This window comes from Schistocerca serialis, unplaced genomic scaffold, assembly GCF_023864345.2.
Source record: "Schistocerca serialis cubense isolate TAMUIC-IGC-003099 unplaced genomic scaffold, iqSchSeri2.2 HiC_scaffold_710, whole genome shotgun sequence".
Lineage (NCBI taxonomy): Eukaryota > Metazoa > Arthropoda > Insecta > Orthoptera > Acrididae > Schistocerca > Schistocerca serialis.
The window spans coordinates 220,153-243,715 of record NW_026048311.1 but is presented as its reverse complement, the minus strand read 5'-3'; the positions used below and the strand labels follow the sequence as shown (position 1 = coordinate 243,715).

General features: G+C 38.9%; 1 protein-coding gene across 1 annotated transcript in view; it reads right to left on the bottom strand.

The window, feature by feature from the left end:
* Positions 1-23,563, bottom strand: part of LOC126449166 (CLIP-associating protein 1-like) — a 292,116-nt gene that overhangs the window by 183,140 nt on the left and 85,413 nt on the right. The window contains 3 exon segments of the mRNA XM_050091012.1: positions 5,264-5,332; positions 6,745-6,817; positions 14,811-14,857. Of these exon segments, the coding sequence (XP_049946969.1) occupies positions 5,264-5,332; positions 6,745-6,817; positions 14,811-14,857 (189 nt within the window).

Sequence of the window (23,563 nt, the reverse complement as noted above, 5' to 3'; positions counted from 1 at the left end):
CACTCTAAAACAAAAACTACGCAGCATGAAGCAATTATCCAAATGGGACAGAAATCGTTAGGTGTGATGCACATGTACAGACACAAACAATTACAATTTCAGAAAAATTGGGAGAGTTAATCAAGATAAAGAGCTACACAAACTGAGCAAGTTGATAGCTTGTTGGTCCACTTCTGGCCCTTATGCAAGCTGTTATTCAGCTTGGCACTGATTGATAGAGTTGTTGGATGTCGTTCTGAGGAATATTGTGCCTAATTCTCTCCAATTGGCACATTAGATTGTCAAAACTACAAGATGGTTGAAGAGCCCTGTCCATAATGCTCCCAATGTTCTGAACTGAGAAGAGATCCAGTGACCTTGCTAGCCAAGGTAGGGTTAGGTAAGCATGAAGACAAGCAGTATAGCAACTCTCTTCAAGTGTGAGTGGGCATTATCTTGCTAAAATGTAAACCTGTCTTACAATGAAAGGCAAATAAACAGGGCATAGAATATAGTCAACGTACCACTGTGCTGTATGGGTGCCATGGATGACAACCGAAGGGGACCTGCTATGAAGAGAAATTTTACTCCAGGCCATCACTCCTGGTTGTCAGATTGCATAGTGGGTGACAGGTTAGTTTCCTACCACTTTCAGGGGTGTCTCCAAGACATGTCTTTGATGATCATTGGGGCTAATTCGAGATAAGACTCATCACTGAAGACAATTCTACTACAGTCACTGAAATTCCAGGTTGAAGATGTGTCTGGAGATGTCCCAGACAGCAGTGGGATACCTATCCGACTGCACATGGCCTGTCAACCACATTTTGTTGTCCTTCATACAAGCCATTCTGGGGTTACATTTCGGAGAGATAATGCCTGCCTGCAAACAGTGAGAGTTTCTATGGCTCATCTTCATGTTTAACACACCCTTCCTTGGTCAGCAAGCCCGCCGGATCTCTCCCAACTGAGAATCCTTGGAGCATTGTAGGCAGGAACCTCCAACCAGCTCAAGACTTTAGCAATCTAACGTGTCAATTGCAATGTATACGGTCCAGTCACATTAATGTGAGCACCGACTGAGTTCTACATCACAATGCCATAAACACTAACACACAACTGGTGACAGCACTGGAAGTGGACGGTACATAAAGTGTGTCTGGGGATGCAAAAAACAGCGCACTTTTTCTTGTAATGTGAAAACTGAGTGCTTTATTTGATGTGCAAAAGGGCATGATCATTGGCTTTCATGCTAGGGATGGAAGCATTTCCGAAATGGCACTGGATGAACCAAAGGAGTCATTATTGGTTATAAGGGTACATGCTTACTGTGGGTCATTTGCTTGCGATCCGTGATGGAACTAGAAATTCTGTATTATACTTTTGCTGGCCTAGTATATCTCAATAAAACTCAATAGTAAGTACACAAAATCCTTCCCCCTTAAACTGGTGCACAGTGGCAGAAGTGGTACAAGTAGCAAAGGATTATGAGTACCCTTAATATTGCCTCAAGGTGACAGCAGGGGAAGTCCGGTACTCAGGAACAATGGATATTGGGGCCAAATGTTTGGTGGCAATGGGTGGCAAGAGCTGATGCAACAACTGTTGGGGGAAATGATTGACCTCCACTGGTTCATCACTTATCACTGCTGGTTGTGACCTCAACTAGGTGGATCTACAGCACAGGCACTGAGATAGTACATATGACAAGCTAATGGATTAGTTGAGATACCTTGGCCAGGTTGGTATTGCATGTAACTAGAATGTGGTAGTATAGACTTACGCCAGCTGTAGTGCTGGTCTACTGTAGCTACTTGTTTGGGCCTGACATGGTCGTATCAGGGGTATGTAATCCCTTACTTGTCATAGCTCCAACTGATTTTAGTGTCGCACAAGTCGCTCCTGTCAGGCCACCACCTTGAACATAGGAAACCCTTATAGCCAATAATGACTCCTTTGGTCCATCCAGTGAATAGCCAAATGTGCAAACCAAGTGCAGTGAGGTAGTACAGTCATATAAGTATGGATATTAGCTCTATGTTTGCTGACTAAGGTGACTGACAGCTGTGCCAGGGTAAAATCGCAGCTGTGCGGTGAGGTGTAATGATGAGAAGCAGGTATGCGTGTCATAGCTTCCTTGGAGGCTACTGTCGTTGTCATCAATTTATTAGTGTGGGCTGTAAATATTCAGACCAGTCACTCCACCCTAGAGATAGACACTGATTGAAAAGTGATGATCTGAGGTGTATTGCTGTTACTTTAACAAAAGGGCATAATTTACCAGATGAACTGCAGGTCATTATCTGATACTACGCTGTGCGTCATCCTCTCAACAGTGAACACGGTTGGCAATGCCCCAATTGTAACTACGGCTTCCTTTGATTACATTCCAGGCAATATATGGAAAATTAAAGAGCATGTCCCCAACAAATAATCACAAAACCAATTTGTACCTGCTCTCATGAATGATTTGGAGTAGAACTGGTGGGAGGAAATTGCCTTGCTGGTGCTGACCAGTTTTTTGTGCATAGTTTGCAGGGCCAGACTGCATGTTCAATATCAACATCAATGTCTGGTCAACATCAATCATGCTTTTCCAATGACTTCATTCTATATATCCCATGGTGCACCTCATCTAGTATTAGGAGTTTGGTTTGAACCACAACCCAGAATTAAGGTTGTTTGTAATCCAGTGAGGGAAACAAAGTAGTCTGTTGTACAAGATTCATAACTTTACAAAGGTGCTTCACCCAACTACGGTACACATCATTAGCTACTTTTCTTAGAAGTAGGTCCTGATCTGTCAAATTTGGCACTTGCTGGGCTATTGCCAGAAATTTTTCTAGTGGGTCTCAGATGTTTTCGTTAAACTGAAAACAAAGTCATAATCAGGACTAGTGGAAAATGTGATAAGTTGTCAGTATTGGCATATAGAAAAGTACGCCTGTAGTGGGCCTCACAGTAGTGACTGCTTAAACCAAGGCCATCAATTAAGTTATTGTGCTGGTATGTCTGCATCTGGGCCTTACAGTAAAATTAATGTAATAAGGAGTAATTTGGTCCAGTAAAAAAAAAGCATTAAGTTTTTTTTGCAGGAGAGCAGTCTTCAAACACTTCTGTAATTTTGAAAAAGCTGCCAGGCGATTAGTATACTACATAAATTGAAGCCAATAGGAAGAGTACAAAATGTGTGTGGCCCATGGAATGAATTTGCCGTAGTTGTTTATTTTACCCAATACCAACTGGAGTTCTTCAAAATTTGAAGGAGTAGAGAGATCATTTACTTAATCAACAAGGGCTGATATAGGTCAGAGACCGTCTCTGCTTAGTATGTAGCCATAATGGACACGTTAGAAAAAAGTTACACTCTCTCTTTTTGCATCTGAATTTAATCTCTGTAAGTTCACAAAATAGTTGTAAATTTTTGAGATGTTGCTTGCAAATAGCCCCTGTGTGGATGATGTAGTCAACATAATTCGCGGCTTGTGGCACCAACATATCATATCATAGCTGCTGCAAGTATCTCCGGAATATCACGATAGCATTTGCAGACGCAAATGGAAACCTATTTAAGTGTATATTCAACATGGTCAAATCAATCCGAACACTTAATGATTCCACATAACTGTTTTTAGTAGATGTTTTGCAGGAAAAAGGTTACTTAGAGAGCTCAAACCAAGAACTGCTGATAAATCAACAAATGAAACAGCTTGTTCCTTCATGGAAATTCCAAATTCAATTGTACAGTTAGGTACAAACTGTGACTTGGTCAACTTTGAATTTCGTCTAGCTGTAGAGAAAATATTAAATGAAGTGCCTTGTGAACATTAAAATGTCACATATCAACATGTGAGATTTAACGTGACAGAATGAAAAGTTCCTAGGAGAGAATTTTGTGATGTCATTTTGGCCTGTACAGGAAAATGTGTGCTACGGCACTGGTAGGTGTGTGGAATCAGTGCATATAAGAAGGTGATCCTTTGTGTACTTGCATACAAATTGCATAGAAGAAGATTCCAGCAGGAACACATTCAGACACTTCTTCATTCCATGCCACAACATGCAGTGCATGCAGTTTCTGCAGCAAACTAGAATCTAAAACTCGAGAGATCATGAACAGTTACTTAATCCCAATCATTTTTCTATTTTCATAGCCATAATTTTTGGTAAACTAATTCCAGTATAATCATCCTTCACAGTGTTGGAATTTTCAGAAACATTATTATATATGTTAATTACACTAAGTTTGATTTGTCTTTGAAGGTGGTTCAGTACTGTTCTGTCTAAAATTCATTTGTACTCTACAATGTTTGCAACATTTCACTAAAATGAAGACTGACACAACATTCCAATGCTGAAATGGTTCACAGCTACAAAAAATGGCTGGGCCCATTCCTTTCCAGCTCAATCAAAATACATAATTCAGAAAACATCAATTAGTAATAGTAAATAAGTATATATACTTTCTCTGATAAAGTTGTCAACAGATGTAATAAGCCACAAAGTTTTAAGTCCACAACACTAAAAGTTCTAATTCAGCTATAAGAATGTTTTTCATAGATATTTCAGACCATAATTTAAAGTATGCCTATTCGTTGACTACAAATACAGATAACTCTGACCATTGACTTTTTAAATATTTATTTATTTCCTCAAACTACTTTTTGAGACTAATGAGGAATGCACAAGTTGTGTATCTATTTTCGTAGCATGATGCTGGATACTGGCTTGCGGCAGTATGGGCAGTGATGTACTTAATATCGACCTGGAAGTTTCCATTTTAATTACATACTGACCACACAATTAACTTTATACTGCAAACAGCAGCTGTCATATAAATCTACCAGTATCGGTTGTACAACTACTATACGGAAATGAACATATATATTAAAAGACACTGGTCACAGTTACCTGTATTTATTTTAAAATAACACAGTAATTTTTTCTAAAATGTCCATAAATGACAAATGTAATCTTAATATGCCTCATAAATGTTTCTACACTTGCAATTGGGTAAAATCACTGTCGTTTTAATATGAAATAACTTGTATGATTTCAAAATAATGGAAATGATGCACACTACTTTACATTTCATATCTTGTACAGTTATTCACATTTGTTACACCTTGCATACATCCACAGACAGTAAACAGTACACAGTACACAACAGTGATGAGAAATTTGAATAACATTAATTCTACACTAATCAAGCCTACTCACTTGAGACTACATGAACTACATACATTGTGGCAAAGGTGTTCACAATGGGAGGGGGAAATCGTACCTGGTGCAGATGACGCAGTAACCAACTGACGCTTAAAGGAGGCCGAACGCCTGGTTTTAGATCTCGGCCCTTTCGTTAACATGCAAAGCAGAACAGACACCATATTAAGGAAGTGAGTATGGGTCACATCAACAATTGCAAGACAATAATTCAGAAGATGATACATTATACAGCTCAAAAAGGAAAGTTTATTCAGAATTGTGATTAGCCTACATACGAAGATAAGTAAAGCTAATGATGATGGTTAAGCAAGCAAACATGCAGACAGATATACAAGCAAGCAGCAATGTCACTGGATGATAGAGTGTAAAATATCCACATCAAACCACACACAGCAGAATTTGAAATATCTGTGAGTTTCACATAAAAATATGTTAGAAAGCATTTAGGATACAGAATCCATTTTGTAAATTATTGTGATACACCAGTAACAATACATTACCTGGAAACTTCACCACCATCCAATCTTAAACCAGTTTAATGTTCTTTTTAATATTTAAATTGTATTAATGTGAACACATTAAGCTAGACTGTGTTACAAGGATAATCCCCCCCCCACACACACACACACACACACTTCACCTTTTAGACACATGTATATTCAGTGAGCAGTACATACCGTGCACTCACATAAATACGTTTAAATTATCAGGACAACAGTACATTAGTTTTTACACGTGGTAACAGAAAATATCTGCAATGACAACGGCATTTAATCATAAATGTCAGCTTTTTATAAAAAGTTCAAGTTATTTCATCAATTTCACTAGCATGAAAACTGTCTCTGAAGAAAGTATTCCGTACGGATCCTAAAAGCTCAGTGACATTAGTGTTGGAAAATAGTAGACACACCAAACCAAAATGTAATGTCATATCTGCAACAGAATAAAGAACTCAACTCCATTAAATGACATCCATTTCTTCTCAATATTATCAATCCTGCAAATCTAAGGCAAAGCATTCATTCCATTCCCTCAAAGTATTTTCTTTTATATATATTATTTAAATGCAAGGACTGATTTCTTTCATTACTGTGAGCTTCACACTGTAAAGGAGAAATAGCATGCTGTCCTTGTAATCAACAAATTTAAAAAAATGCCCAAACTGAAAATTATGAGTGAGCCAAAATCTCAGCATCTATCTAATATAGAACCAGAAAAATCCAGTAAACATTAAATATAAATTACTCATGAAATAACATGCACCTGTTTGCTCATTCACAATACCTATTCAAGTAACGTGTCATCCAGGTACAGCCTCGCAAAAGATGAGTAATATAGGAACATAAATTTATTATTGATGACAGAAAAGGTAGTTGAGGCAAGATCCATTTCCTGCAGTGTAGTCTTTTTGTCTACAGACAAAACATATCGGTGCTCATATTACAGATCATCATAAAAAATATAGTAGATAAAATATTTTTTCCCACACGAAGGAAATGAACTTGCCAGCAATGAATTAGTAACAAATTTGTTTCTTACCTGGTGAAGTTGCTTTGCCTACTCCAGAGTTCTTCCTCGAAAAACTTGCAGATCGTTGTCTTCCAGATTTCGGCTGAAAATCACACACATTACCAATGAAATGATTGCATTCAACTAAAACACGTATTATATAACAGTAACATCAATTTTCATTCATGTGTCAGATGAAATGTTCAAAATAACACCATTAACTGGAGGTCCAGAAATACAGTTCAAAAGTAGAGATAAAAATTGCTCAGCAATTTAAAACTGTTCTTCTCTTACTATCAGCAAAATTCTCATGAAATTTGTAAATTTTTCCCACAGTCAACAGCACTTGTGTGTTCTACGGGTTGCTTCCAAAAGTTGTGGATTCTACTGATGACAATGACAATTAATAACACTACATAAGTATAACAGAGAAAAAATAGTCACGCTCAAGTGATATTACACTTATACCGTGTAATGTGATGTCTAAACTCACAATGGTCTCAATTCAGCAATGAAGAAAGTCCACAGTTTCTTCAGGAATGTCATAACCAGCTGAAGCCACTCAATGATTAGATTCTGTAGAGAAACCAAATTCAGGAGATATTGATAGCTATGTCTGACATGATGTTCCAGATGGTTCCAGCATTTCATGGGTCAGCTGAGGTGCAAGAGGGTGCCTGAGTGAGCAATACAAATTTGTGGGCTCTGGTCACCGTATGAGTAACACCAAAACATCACTGAACCATTTTCAGCCTGAACTACAGCCTCAGCACACTGCGAGTTGAACATACCAATGGGCCATTGGTGTTCCCAATGTCCTGAATGATCCGAAGAGAGAAAAATCATGTCTCGTCAGACCACAGTACGTGCCTCAGCCAGATACTATGCAGTTTCTGTGTTGTTTGGCCATCTGAAGAAGTGATGTTTCATGAGCTACTGTGAGCAATGGCCTTTTGTGAGATGTCTGATACCCAAGTGCCCACTGCATTTTATTCCTCTCCCAATGTTTGCTAGGAAATGGCTGACATTGACCTACACTTAGTGACAGTAACAATACCAGGTGTTAAAAATCAATAAAAACAGTCTCGATCACATTTTCGGATTTTTTATTTGTTGGAAAGTGGTTTCGACTTTTTCCTCACACCATCTTCATGCTTACACCTCCTTTATGGCTGCTGGTGGCAGCGGTCACTGCAGTGACAACAATACTTCTACGGATCTTGCTCTGTCTGCTGCCACCAGCAGCCATAATGGCGGTGGAAGCCAGAAGATGGTCCAAGGAAAGGGCCAAAACAGGTTGGCAACAAATAAAAAATAAGAATATGTGATCGAGACTGTTTTTATCGATTTTTAACATTTCATACTGATCACTGTGCTCCAGTCAAGAACCATTTCTACAATTGTAAATGCCAGATGTGTATGAAACAGATTATTGTTGACAATGCATGACACTCATCTTCAGTCCTGTCCATTATGTCAGTGATGGATGGTTACGCAACTGCCTGGCACCATTTCTACAACATTTACAGCACTCCAAAGAGCTCTAACATGTCATTTTAAGAGGGTGATTAACATTTAGTGAGTTTATTAACAATATTATTATTATTATTTTAATAACATGTTTTGGGTTATTACATGAGTTAAAAATCCATTTTTCTACACAGTATTTCTGGACAAGTCTTTATCTTCAAGTGTTACAAATCAGTGCTTTTGTGTGTGCTCACTGTTGTTTGTTGTGGTCTTCAGTCCTGAGACTGGTTTGATGCAGCTCTCCATGCTACTCTATCCTGTGCAAGCTTTTTCATCTCCCAGTACCTACTGCAACCTACATCCTTCTGAATCTGCTTAGTGTATTCATCTCTTGGTCACCCTCTACGATTTTTACCCTCCACGCTGCCCTCCAATACTAAATTGGTGATCCCTTGATGCCTCAGAACATGTCCTACCAACCGATCCCTTCTTCTGGTCAAGTTGTGGTGTGCTCACTATTTGATCTTATAGACTGAGTTTTTGATAGTGACCGCCCCCCCCCCCCCCCCCACCCCCACACTTATAGCAGAATTTGACTCCTCAATGCCTGTCTACACTCTTTTACACCATTTTTTTATCATATTACCTCCCACTACTGCATGAAATGTATATGTCCTACATGTCCTCTGGCTCTGATGAATGAGTGCTAAACCCCAAGCCTTGCTTGCACTGAAATCCCATTTGTGTTTTTCTATGTCCTTGTATCAGCAGACTCCTTACTTCCACTGTCCTGTAAACTTCAAGCTTGCTTCACGATGTTTGTCCTGCCCTATTTTGTTTCATTATGATACACTAGCAGCATTTAGTGACACTTTCAATACTTCCCAGTTTCAGTCAAGTATGTCAATGATTTTCTTGTAAACCACCTTAACTCTTTTGATTGTTTCAGATACAGCATCCCACATCAGTGTGGAATGATGCATACACCCAGTTTTCAGAGGCCTCAATTATATTTAACATTACTAAGCAGTCATTTTATGGTCATTGGTTGGGACTGAATACAATGCATGCAGTGTTTCCAGAGAAGACAACAGAACCTTTTTTTTTTTTTTTTTTTTTTTTTTTTTTTTTTTTTTTTTTTTTTTTTTTTTTTTTTTTTTTTTTGGGACAACATCAAGTGGATAACAGATTCATTCTTTTTCATCATATTTCTCAGTATTTTTTCATAGGTTCAGTTCATTTTGGCTGCAACATTCACTTGATTTGTTGATCTAAATAACCATTACATTAGAAAATTACTTGAAAGTATTGTGGTGTTTCGACAAGGCTCTTTTCAGAATTAATTTTCACTCTGCAGTAGTGTGTATGCTGATTTGAAACTTCCTCACTGTGCCTGACCGGAACTTGAAACTGGGACCTTCGCCTTTCACAGGCAACTGCTCTACCAGTTGAGCACAACTCACAACCTGCCCTCACACCCTTACTTCTGCCAGTAGCTTATCACCTACCCTCAAAACTTCACTTAAGACTCTCCATGTATAACTGTAAGCAAGTACCCTGGATGAGAGTGCACAGCAGGTCATTTCTTTGTGACGGGTCATTACAGTTCAAATTGTGGAGTAGGGGTTGGAGAGTGTGGATTTTCTATACACATTGCTAAATCTACCCTTTACACCCCTTATCTGTTATGCATTCAAGGAAGTCGGCTCTTTAAGTACTCATATTCTGAACCATGTTATAGAAATTATACTCTCTACGATCCTGTAATATTATTTTAAATATTTCGCATTCTCCTAACATCAGATGGTTTGTACTACCGTACACTTCTGGTAATTAGCTATGTTTACTATGTTCCTAAAGATCTCAGAAAAACTGTCATATCTGCTTGTCGAAACTGCATGATAAGACAATGCATAACAATTCTGTGATCATCATTTGGTCTAGTAAAGTTGTTGTTCAATGGTTGTGTTATTTATGAAGAATTATTGAGACATTCGGAGATTTTTCAATGACTTTTCTCCTCATTAAAATCCGTTCTACTTTGGAAAAAGTTTCCTTCTAACTTATTACATTTTATCCAACACCATACTATCTTATCATAGTGCTCAAAAATTTTAAACAATTCAGGCATTCATCTTGTGGAAGAGTATCATTTTCTGCACCACATGGGGTATACTTTGCTCAATCTCTTAGAAAATTTATCTAATAAAGAACTGTAATATGGGCCTGTAATCAATTTTTCCCCTTTCCAAAAATAGTTCAAATGGGTCTGAGCACTATGGGACTCAACATCTGAGGTCATCAGTCCCCTAGAACTTAGAACTACTTAAACCTAACTAACCTGACATCACACACATCCATTCCCAAGGCAGGATTCAAACCTGCGACCGTAGCAGTCACGCGGTTCCGGACTGAAGTGCCTAGAACCGCACGGCCACCGCGGCCGGCTTCCCCTTTCCAGAGAGCTGATAAATATGCTATGCAACTCTCAAAAAGGCATCATCATTACTTTTCACATCATACAACAGAACTACCAACAGTAAGTGGGAATTCACTACAGGAACTCTACTGCAATAACTGTTACTAGCACTCAAATTACAATTAAATTCCCTACATATCATAAACCAAAATGAAGGCTGAAGCTGTTCTCTATTTGACAGTTAGTTTCCTCATCACAGTGTTTAATTATGAATAGTCCTATTGGAGTTGGTTGCCTTCTTCCAACCAGTGAAGTGACTTATCCAACTAGTTGTAAAGAGACATGCAGTTTAAGTGGACTCCAAACCAGAGTGCAACTTAGTGTTTTGCACATACATAAAGCATTGATAAAGGTGAAATGTAACACTAAATTACTGTAATAGTATCAAAACCAACCAGGGATTGCATTCCTAACCTTTGGATTTGCAATGTTTCACTCACCCATCTATTCACATGTCAACCATTATACAACATCATAAAAATTCACAAAAATTAGCCTTGAGTTTATCTATACAATGGCGATACATGGTCACACTTCTAATAAACTGTGAGCATCAACAGGCCCAACATATTGCCAGTTTTATTATGCCCAATGGTTTGTTTTCCCCATGGACCATCTGCTGAAAGAATAAGAAAATAAAATATGATATTTGTGCAATATGTGTAAAAATTATGATGTAGATGTCCACGTAATGTATGTGCTACACATATACTGCAGCACAGTGATTTAAAAAGAGCTTTGTGCAATCCACAGTTCACTGGTTCCTCCCCCCCTTGACCCCAACACATATTGTATACCACTACTATCCTATCTATAGAATATTTAATGCATTTTCATTGTTTTACCTAACTTGCCTTGGAATCAAAATAAGTCATTGTCAATGAATTTCAATAAAGAGCCCCGACTTGAGAAAAAATTAACAACAACCTATAATACAGCATAGTGCCATCTTCAACATCCAAGGAAAGGATGGATCCTATTTGAGATTCATTCAAATAAATCTAAAATTGGTGGCCGATGGGATTTTATACAAATCATTGTGACATGCCAGAGGAGGTGCTATTGGGTCCCTAACTAGTTCGAGTACAGCCATATCTTTCAATTGTGGGGAGGGAAAACGTGTTATTTTACCCCCAAGCTACTCTGGCTAATTTGAACATATCCAGCAGTGTAAGTGGTATCTTTTTGGAAGGTATAATCCCCTTCTGGGAATCATTTCTGTGCCTCTGAATGAACAAAGTCACCACAGAATTTATGAGACACCTTTTCCGAAAGTGAAGCACTGAAACAATATTTTGTGGCTAATTCAATGTTACTGAGAGTGTGGTCCATGTCTAACCCACTTCAAGCTGTTCAAAGATTCTGCCCGGAAAAACAAGAGTCCAAATGGTGTCTTTGTGACATTACATTACTTGACACAAAAGATTATACTCTTCTCACAATGAATAGCAAGTGCAACTGAGATAATACGAATCTAACGCACTGTTTCTCATTATCCCTGAATTGTGTAGATATTCAGAATTGCCAGTACTCTGTTACTACATAGGTAATACAACTGTTGTTTATCGGGAAACCTTCAGTCATTTACAGTAGGTGCTACAACATTCTCTGTCCATTGTCTTCTTCTCCCGAAATATATTTAATTTTTGGACACTAGTGTAATACAAAGAAAGTATGAAGAAAAATAGATACATGTTAGCAAGCACTGGACATAATTCATGTGACTTGTGGCTACATCTATACCATATGTAGCTCAGGTGCAGTGACTCACTGGGGAAACTACAAGAAACAAAAGTGAATTTTTCATGAAAGAGTTCTTCTTCACACACACCATACTTCATCACATGCATGCAGTATACACTGAGGTGACAAAAGTCCTGGGACAGTTATAAGTGCTAGGGAGTTCAATATTCCAAGACCTACAATGTCAAGAGTGTAACGAGAATATCAAATTTCAGGCATTACCTCTCACCATAGACAATGTAGTGGCTGCCAGCATTCACTTAATGACCGAGAGCAGCTGCATCTGCATACAGTTGTCAGTGCTAACAAACAAGCAACACTGTGTGAAACAACCATGGAAATCAATGTGGGATGTATGATGAACGTTAGGACAGTGCGGTAAGATGTGGCATTAATGGGCTATGGCAGCAGATGACTGACATGTGTGCCTTTGCTAGCAGCACATCAAGCTACAGCACTTTTCCTGGGCTTGTGACCTATCAGTTGGACCCCAGACGACTTGAAAACCATGGCCTGGTCAGATGAGTCCCAATTTCAGTTGGTAAGAGTTGATGGTAGCGTCTGAGTGTGATGCAGAGTCTGTGAAGCCATGGACCCATGTTGTCAACAAGGCACTGTGCAAGCTACTGTTGGCTCCATAACGGTGTGGGCTGTGTTTACAGGGAACAGACTGGGCCCTCTGGTCCTACTGAACCAATCATTCAATGGAAATGCTATGTTCGGCTACTTGGAGACTATTTGCAGCCATTCTTGGATTTCTTGTTCCGAAACAGCAATGCACAATGTCACCGGGCCACTATTGTTCGTAACTGATTTGAAGAACATTCTGGACAATTCAAACGAATAATTTGGCCACACAGATCGCCCACCATGAATTCCATCAAACATTTACAGGCCATAATCAAAAGGTTGGTACACAAAATTCTATACTGGCAACATTTTCGCAGTTATGGACAGCTATGGGGGGCAGCGTGGCTCAATATTTCTGCAGGGGCTTCCAATGGTTTGTTGAGTCCATGTCATGTCAAGTTTCTGCACTACACCAGGCAAAAGCAGGTCTGCCATGATATTAGGAGATATCCCATGACTTTTGTCACCTCAGTATATTACCAACAACTGAGGTGGTGTGAAGAAGAAACAATTGTGCTGACAGATTAATCAGTGTTACCAAAGGAAAGGATTATTGGTCAGAAGAGTTGTGTAAATTTTTAAATCAATGATCACTGAAGACTGTGCACACTGAGAATGGCACAATAAAACACAATACTACAATTAAAGGCAGTGTAGGCACGTATGTCACATAGGTAGCACAAACCACCTGAGAACACTGAAGTGTGTCAGAACAACTGATACAGTTACAGGCACTGCTTGGTGTCCTTTTCTGCGAAGAGACTGGTCTGTTCGCCACCTAATTTTTCCGGCTTCCTTTGTCCTAGATAGTAAAGTTCTAATTCAAATTGTTAAACCATAAAAGACACATATTTATTCCAAGCTTTGTGGTTGGCAACTCCAATAGATGTGCGTTCAGCACCCAATGCCCAGTTACGCAGTTTGTTATCCATTTACAATGCTGCATTCTATTCCATTTCATCATTACAGAGCCTTTGTACTGACAATGGTAGTGTCACTCCTCCTAGAGTGCTCTGGTATTATGTTCCAGCAGAATAATGACTGATATCATGTCACTCCAACTGTCTAAGACAGACTTTTTGATCAGCAGATGCCGCTCCTTCCTTATTGATGACATTCACTTGATAGATGTCCCCCATATGACAGAATCAGTCTCCACACATGACCTATGGAATCACATCATAGCAACTTGGAAGTCACAGGACAACAAGGGAGCATACATATTTTAAAATCCCATGATACCCTATGAAAAACTTCTTGTTGCTACAACAGGTTCAATAACAACCAGTTCTCTTGGTAAAAATTTGTGAAGTAGTAATGAAAATAAATGTCTTGTCATTAACAATCTGTATATTAAGTGATTTTTTACTGGTTCCATTATTCTAAAGCAACACTTTTCTTTAACAGCTGTGGAATTTATAAGTGAACTAGTTATCCAGCACAGGTTGGGGCGCAGGGTACCCAAGTAATGAAAATTTAGAATGAGATAATTTTTCCCACGGGATTTGCAGTTCAACCGGCAATCGAATAGTTTTGCATACAAATGAACACAGACTTTAAAACATGACCAAATAAAGTTATCAGCAGGCAGATAGAAACATCAGGTTAAATCCACTCAATCCTTAACTGAGCAACTTCAGTGTAAATCACTGACAAAAAAGCACATGAGTTGGAACATTTCAGGAGAGAGGAAAAATACCTTGTTAACATTATTAGATTACTAAATGTTGGAAGTTGGGAGTGAAACTTTTTGTAAAAAAATTGTTATACTTACGATAGCACCAGCATCTCCATCAGGTTCATCAAAGGACCTTGCAGAATCTGAAAAATGAATTTATTATCAGTCTAACAGCTGCAAAATTGTCAGCAGACTATCCCCCCAATTTCTTTATTGTTAATAGCATTGTTTCTCATCACAAGCACGTGCTAAGGATCTAAGATACAGTCAAGTCCTCATTCAGCCTGTAGCTGAATCTACAACAGCAAATATTGTAAAATGCAATCCTCTAAACAGCAGCATAACAAGTTCAGTTGCAAACAAGCACCAATAAGAATCCCCCACCTAGAACAGAAAGCCTAACATCAGCAGGTCAGAGCATCTTCCTTGCAGCAGTACGTACAATATAAGCACACTGTGAATTTCATCTGATGCTACTTTATCTTTCACAAAGAGTCACATCCTCCTATTGGCAATATTTTTTTCCAGACCAACAATGAGCTAATCATATTTAACACAGATGCCATACTGTGTCCATAAAACATTTCAACATTCACACATGGCCCAATAGGCATCTCAATGAAATCATTTGCTTGTCCTTTTGTGAATGGAGACTCCTCATAATACTCTGGACCATTTTATTTCCAGGGAACAACTGATGAATGGTCACTCACAACACTAATGGAATCAATGGAGAAATTCCACCACTAGTAATTCAATACACCCCAGAGTCCCCAGGATTATATTATGTTCTGCACTGGACATAGTAAGCTTCTTTTCAATATGATCAGTGCTTTCATTTTAAAGTGCTCATATACACATCAAAAAAAGTTTTTAATGGGCTCGGTTCTGAGAGTTCCAGAACCTGTACAGAAAATTGGAATAGAGATCAACAGAAACATCATTTCCGCCATTTTTAGTGCTCATGAGAACCACACGTTGCATGTTGTACCACCATACAGGAAGACCTTCAGAGGAGATGGTCCAGATTGCTGTACACACTGGCACCTGTAATACCCAGCATCAAATCCTTTTGCATTGATGCATGTCTGTATTCATCATGGTATACTATCCACTAGTTCATAAAGGCACTGTTCGTCCAGATTGTCCCACTCCTCAACAGCGATTCAGCATAGATCCCTCAGAGTTGTTGTTTGGTCATGTCGTCCATAAACAGCCCTTTTCAATCTATCACAGGCATGTTTGATAGGGTTCATGTCTGGAGAACATGCCGGCCACTCTAGTGAAGCGATGTCGTTATCCTGAAGGAAGTCATTCACAAGATGTGTATGATGGGGGCGCAAATTATCGTCCATGAAGACGAATGCCTCGCCAATATGCTGCCGATACAGTTGCACTGTCGGTTGAAGGATGGCACACACATATCGTACAACTATTATGGCGCCTTCCATGACCACCAGCAGCGTATGTCAGCCCCACATAATGCCATCCCGAAAAAGCAGGGAACCTCCATCTTGCTGCACTCGCTGGACAGTGTGCCTAAGGCGTTCAGCCTGATTGGGTTGCCTCCAAACACGTCTCTGATGATTTGATGATTGTCTGGTTGAAGGCATATGCGATACTCATTTGTGAAGAGAATGTGATGCCAATCCTGATCGGTCCATTCGGCATGTTGTTGGGCCCATCTGTACTGTGCTGCATGGGGTCATGGTTGCAAAGATGGACCTCACAATGGACGTCAGGAGTGAAGTTGCGCATCATGCAGCCTATCGCGTACAGTTTCAGTCATAACACAACGTACTGTGGCTGCAAGAAAGCATTATTCAACATGGCGGCGTTGCTGTCAGGGCTCCTCTGATACATCATCTGTAGGTAGTGCTCATCCACTGCAGTAGTAGCCCTTGGGTGGCCTGAGCAAGGCATGTCATCGACAGTTTCTGTCTCTCTGTATCTCCTCCACGTCCAAACAACACTGCTTTTATTCACTCCGGGATGCCTGAACACTTCCCTTGTCGAGAGCCCTTCCTGGCACAAAGTAACGATGTGAACACGATCATCCTGCAGTATTGACCGTCTAGGCTTGGTTGAACTGCAGACAACACGAGCCGTGCACCTCCTTCCTGGTGGACTGACTGGAACTGATCGACTGTCTGACCCCCTCCGTCTAATAGGCACTGCTCATGCAAGGTTGTTTACATCTTTGGACAGGTTTAGTGACATCTCTGAACAGTCAAAGCGACTTTGTCTGTGATACGATATCCACAGTCAATGTCTATCTTCAGGAGTTCTGGGAACTGGTGTGATGCAAAACTTTCTTTGATGTGTGTATAACATAACACAAATAAGTATATAACACAAATAAGTTTAAGAAAGACATCTGCCATTGATAATTTACCGCTTGCCAGTAAATTGGTAAATGCTGTCAGTCTCCTCGATAACCAGTTACTCACATTGTGAGTTACCTGCATATAAATCCAAAACTGCTTTGGTCAAATTGCAAGAGATCTCACTGTTCTTGAATATTACAATATTATGAAACGGAAAGTTTCTACTCATGTAGCAATTTTCCTTTTCATAATATTATTACACTCCATCCTGGATTTTCCATTGTTTGTTCTTGAATATTCATGCATAAACACTCTAAAGGGCAGAATACAGATTCAACACTACACATAGAGCCGAAAGAATGCAGCTAGCATTTTGTGTCATGAAGAATTGCTATTGCATGGTTAATGGCTAATGGCTCACACCATCTTGGCTAAGATACAAACAGGACTTCTCCGGAAAGTGAATGAACTCATATTCAATTGAGAATATTGGACCTATCAACCTAATGAAATACATGTGTCATCTTTAGATTATAGCAGTATATTCATGTTCTGTCTAATCTATTCCCAACCTGTCACTCAGTCACTCATGAACCATACCTCAGTCTTCATAGTCCTTGCAAGCACAGAAGGTCTCTCACTAAACCCGGGACCAAAAAAACTAGCAAAACATCAAAAGTGAAGGGGTCAGCTGTTTTCATCATCACATTAATATGTGAGAATAAGGCAACTGAAACTGATGTTAAGTCTCTTCTAAAGAAAATTACAAATAATAATACCTAGTCATATCTCCAGTCAGGTAAACTGACAAGCAATAGCAGTATGGTAGAATGTTGAAAAATCACCAGCAAACAAGGCTTATTCCAAAGCACTCCTCACCTACAAGAATATGATATGGTGTGATGGCAAAATAGATAATCAAAAAATTATTTCACTGAGTAAACTGTTGTCCTGAGTAAAATGTACACCTCCAACTTTATATGGGGTGGTGGTGGTGGTGGTGACTAACCTATGGAAATCATATACTTTTTCTCTCAATCAAAGACAAAACACTCATACAGTGTCAGTGCAGGAAAGCCTCCGATATACTCTCCTCCCACGCAATATTATTATGATAGGTAATTACATAATCCAAAGAAATATCTGCAAAGATTAATGGTGTTCCTTGGTGGCACTCTGCAATGCACCTGATTCTCTTTATTCACATAGCCATACCTACTTGAAGACATTTAATCTTATGATGGCTTCAGAGGGAAACTTTAAATGTGCTAAGACAGGAAAGCTGTAATGTCCCTTGAGGACATAGGTAAAACGTTGATTTCTACAACATCTTACGCACCTGAGCCATATCTGCTGGTAAGGCAGATTATAACCCTGAACAGAAAACATTTAGTTGTATACCTCGAAGGTGTTTAATGCGAAGTGTATAACTGTGACAATTCAAATGTACCAGCTGTTGGTACAACTATTAATACATTTGTATTTCTTGCCTCAGCAGCTTTCAGGTACATTTTCATTAAGGATATTCACTATTTTCTCAGTCACTGTAATTGTCAGTGTTTACTTTTTATGATATTATGTGTGTGTGTGTGTGTGTGTGTGTGTGTGTGTGTGTGTGTGTGTGTGTGTGTGTGCGTGTGTGTGTGTGTGTGTGTGAGAGAGAGAGAGAGAGAGAGAGAGAGAGAGAATGTGCTAACTGCTCAGTCCTGTTTAAATGCCTTTTGACGACTCACTGCCTCTACAGTCAGTGAGCTGTTACTTTTGCTCCTTAAATTATTTACATTCTACTAGAGATTTTCATTGTCATATATATTATTCTTCTTTCCAGACCAAAATGTTATTCTGTTGCCTGTGGACAGACCACTACATTACAGGACAGGCTACATGTGAAGGTTTGTATGTGAAGACTTTGTTGAAGGATGCAATCTGAAACTTATGAGAATTTTTACATTCTTGATCACACACTTCCGTGATATACATTATAGCTGTGTCTATCATCTACTGCTGCAACTTTCAACATTAAGCAACTATCAGGAACAGTGTAAGGGCTTCGGTTTCCAATTATAAATTTAATTACCCTCAAAGATGCTAGTTAACAAAAATAAAGAGAGCAATGTAGATAATGAACAATCGTGTGCACTGTTTACACTGTGTGGCACATTATCACTGCCACTTTCATCAGACTGTAGCAGAGATGCAAGGGTTCTTACACAGCAGAATACAGTCATAAGCTTTAAGGGTGTAAATTCCAAAATAGGTTGCAAACGATGCAACAGAAAGGTATCCTTTCCCACAACAGCAGCAACTTGAATGTCAACAGGGTGCTAAAACACAAGAACTTCTTGCAAAACTGAGAATTAAGTTTGGCCTTACCCAATTTATTTCTCTTCTGAAATGTTGAAGAAATCAAACAAAGGCATTTTTTGTTCTTTGATTTAGCAGGGAGAATCTATACAATGTTTCTAAACAACCTTGACAAAGAGGAATATTGTGGTCACTATGTGATTTAAGAATGTGCCTCACTTTCTCAGTCTTTCCCTCACATTAATGCACAGACAACATTGGAGTCCTTTCATTCATTTATAACAAAACAGTCTTCAAACACAGTGAGCCGATTATGTAGTAGTTATTTTTTGTGGCTCACTTCTGGGACCTAGTCTGAGACAGTATATAGAGTCAAATAACACATCTATCAATATTCACATCTCACAGATGTGGTATGATTGAGAGGAGGAGCAGTGATCCCAAGAGGAACAGCAGAAGAATAGATTTATATGGAGAATGTAACATGGTTAACCTTGTCATTCAATATGTAATGAAGTGATACACAGGGTTAGTCTAAACTCTACCATGGTTGTCTGCTGAGTGTTTTTATATACGGAACCTTGTTAGAGAGTAATGAGCTATGCCTGTCATCCTAAAATCCTTAGTGACACCACTGTGTGCAGAATGCCTGCACACCAGTGCAAACACATTTAAAATAGAATGTATATTGTGTTGGTAAAATACAAAATGTTTCCTTTGACTCGGGGTTCATTCTGTTCACAAAACATGTTGTACAGCAAGTTACTGTCTTACATGGTTAAGACTCCCACGAGACTGAAAAAAGCCAGCTCTGCATACGTAAACCAATCCATCTTGTATCACTACATATACACAACTAAAACTAATTAATAAACAAAACCCAAAACAACACTGATCAGTTCAAATTGAAATTTGGTAGTGAGGTGGAAATAACTGTTTTGTAAATAGCAAGTACCAAGAATCAATGGAAATATTTTCTTTACAAACCAATACACATTCTACATCACATGTATCATTCTAAATCACATAAACTGTGTTCTGATAATCTCAGTATTTTATAAAGTTCTGACAGCTATGTGGCACATGATGTTATTTTTTAGCAATACAATAACCAACAAAAACAACATAAGCTGTCCTAAAGCAACTGATTGGATGAAGAGTGATGAGTATCATTACCGCCTTACGTGCCTTGCATCTCATTCTTACCAGTGGACTATTCTCACACAACTGGGATATAAGGTACAAACACAAAAGCACAAGTATGTATTTTGCATTAACTGTCTCATTTCCTTCAAGCACATCCATCATACATTCCTATGATGTTTATATCAAAATTTTAAAGGATGAACCAAAACAGGAAAGCTGGAGATAAGATTTTTGAAAGTTGGGAACAGTAGGACTTTCATTCTATAGAACAGCTAACAAATGGCAGTATGAGGTGTAAATGTAATACACACAAGAGGAGTTGTGAAGATGGCTGCTCCATTGACGCTATGTGTAATGGAGACATTTTGTGTAGTTAAGGCATAAACCTGCTGAAACACATCACAGGATGTAATTGCCGCAACGTGATTCATGCATGGTACACTCAGTCTACAAGCTGCAACACTTCTGTGGCAGAAATACCAGATACCGGAAGTGATCCAGACAGTAGTGAACATACAAATAAAAAAGTCAGAATGTAGTAGCAAAGGAAATCATCACACATGGTGACAGTACAGTCCAAAAGCATGCTGCAATCTGAAGAAAGTATTGTATTAAATTCTTAAAAATCAAGTTTGGGTTGAAAAAAGTAAAACCTAAATTGTAACTATTTTCCCTAGTTTCTTGTATTTTCTAGTTATCTACAATGTGCAGGGCATTTTGAACTCAAAATAATCAAGTGACAATCTAACATTTATTGACAACAATTTCTAATAAAATCTTATGTTCCTCAAATTTAGACATGTGCAATTGTTCCCTATGGTCTATGCCCCATTAGTGAGATACACCTCCATTGCCCAGAAACTCATCACAGGCAAAAGGAAAAAGCTTCTAAACTAGATGAGTGCTTAAATTGTTGGCCACATCAGTACTTATTCCAAAACTGTATTTCACAATGAAGAGATTGTTTCTAAATGCCTTCACTTTTCTGAACAAATAAACTGCAGTATCAATTAATGTACTGATATACTTTTCAGTAAAATGTTTCATGCACTGCTGTTTCACTTTTTCTCGGTCATTTAATAAACACGAAATGTTGATATTCTCATAAACACGATATGTTGCTATTCTCATAAATAGGATGTGTTGCTATTCTCATAAACACTAAATGTTGCTTTTCTCAGTCCCGATTTCAGCTCTTTTCTTGTCTCATATATTCCTGGTTACTATGTTTTGAGTTATGCTGTTCATAACTACTATAAATGTTGCACAGATTTGGTCCACTAACAATGTCACTAGATACTGAACAGATTATTTGATTTCTTTGTTCATAGCAAATATACTCCAACCCCCATTAATCTTGGAAATAGTGATGTTAGTCATCAATTCTGTGAGGCCACAGAACAAGACTGTTGATGCAACCCCTCTCCCCGCAGTTTCTCTCATACAATGTTCCACTTATTAACCACAGTCAAGTCCAAATCCAAAAGCAGGATCATCAATGAAGTACAACACTTCACACTGAAAGCACATTGATTAGACACCAACACAAAGACAGATCAGAACTGCCTCCAGCATGTAGTATGTTCTTAGTTACATGAACATCAAATATTGTAGAATATGCATGGATTAAAAACATAAAAATTTTCAAGAACCTACTAGACATGATAAACAAATATTTGATAGTGATTGGAATTGAATTAGTGACCCACAGGACATCAGCTGGCAATGTTAACGTCTACTCCACGCAGGATGCAGCACAGTTCATGGCATTGCTCCCTCTGCTGGAGAAACGGTGATCTGCTGTTTCAGAAGTTCTCACTGGAGCCAATAACAGCACCCTAGATCTAGATCTTATCACTAGTCCTCTGTATGGCAGCTCTGGAGGATCCTCAGTTTCAGATCACATTGTCACATCCTCTCCACTACGATAAGTGTTGAAGGTAATCTCTCCCATTGTCACTTTGTGATCTTTGAGTAGGCTTTCAGTTTCCTTAAACAATGAGCAACCATTGTTGATCTGTGCCTCAGAACTGTAGCAGCACTTCATACAAAAATATGGAGATGTCTCTGTGCTTTTGTCTTCTTGGTGAACGGTCATAACCCTGAACTTCGTACATGACATCTGGCAAGGGACGAAGGATATGATACCATACAAAGTAGCATTTTAGTAACATTTCCGACAGTCCCACTTTCCACACTAGCCTAAAAGTACATAGCAAGTTTCCCAGGCTATACATCATGGCTGTTGCATGGTGTTATAGCTCTCTTCATCATTCCACAGGGCATCCAAGGACTGTATGGGAGCAAGCTGCCTTGCTTCTTTGGTCCTGGTAATGAAGCATTTCACAAAGTCATCCCGAGTATCACTGGTTAAAACAAGAACAGTATATCACTTGTCACTTAGGCTTCACAAGTATGGAGCAGAAAGAATGGTGTGAAGCCTGTAGTGTCTTGCCTTGCTGTTTTATGTGCAAATGTCGTTATGAGCAGTATCCTTATCTCAAGCTCTCTATTCATTGAGAACATATTTGCCAATGTCTTATTAAAGCATTTCCTGAGGACATTTGGCTGTAAGTGGTAGGTAGTTCTCATCCTGTGATTCATGTTACAACACGAAATTATTTCTTATACTAGTCTCGAGTGGAAAACTTTCCCATGATCAGAGATCAAATCTGTGCTTTAAAATGATGTCTTTTACAAGGAACCTTGCAATTCCATGAGCTCTGGCAGTCAGCACAGCTTTCGTGACAGTATAGATGGTGAGGCAGTCAGTGCAAGACTATTATTCGTCATTTCCCCTTAAAAGACTTGGGGAACCTCCCTAAGAGGTCGCTTCCAATCCGGTTGAATGGCGCTACTGTAGACAGAAATGATACCAGATTCCCTGGAGGTAACTGCAGCATTTGCTTCTAATGTTGGCATTCATGGAGTGGCTCACATAGTGCCTAATGGATCAGTAGAGAGCTGGCCAGTGATATCAGTATCTGATTCTGTTTAGAGTCTTCACGAATCCCTGGTGAATGGATGTTGGCATGTCATGCAAATACTTCAAGCTAGCTGTCCATATATGAA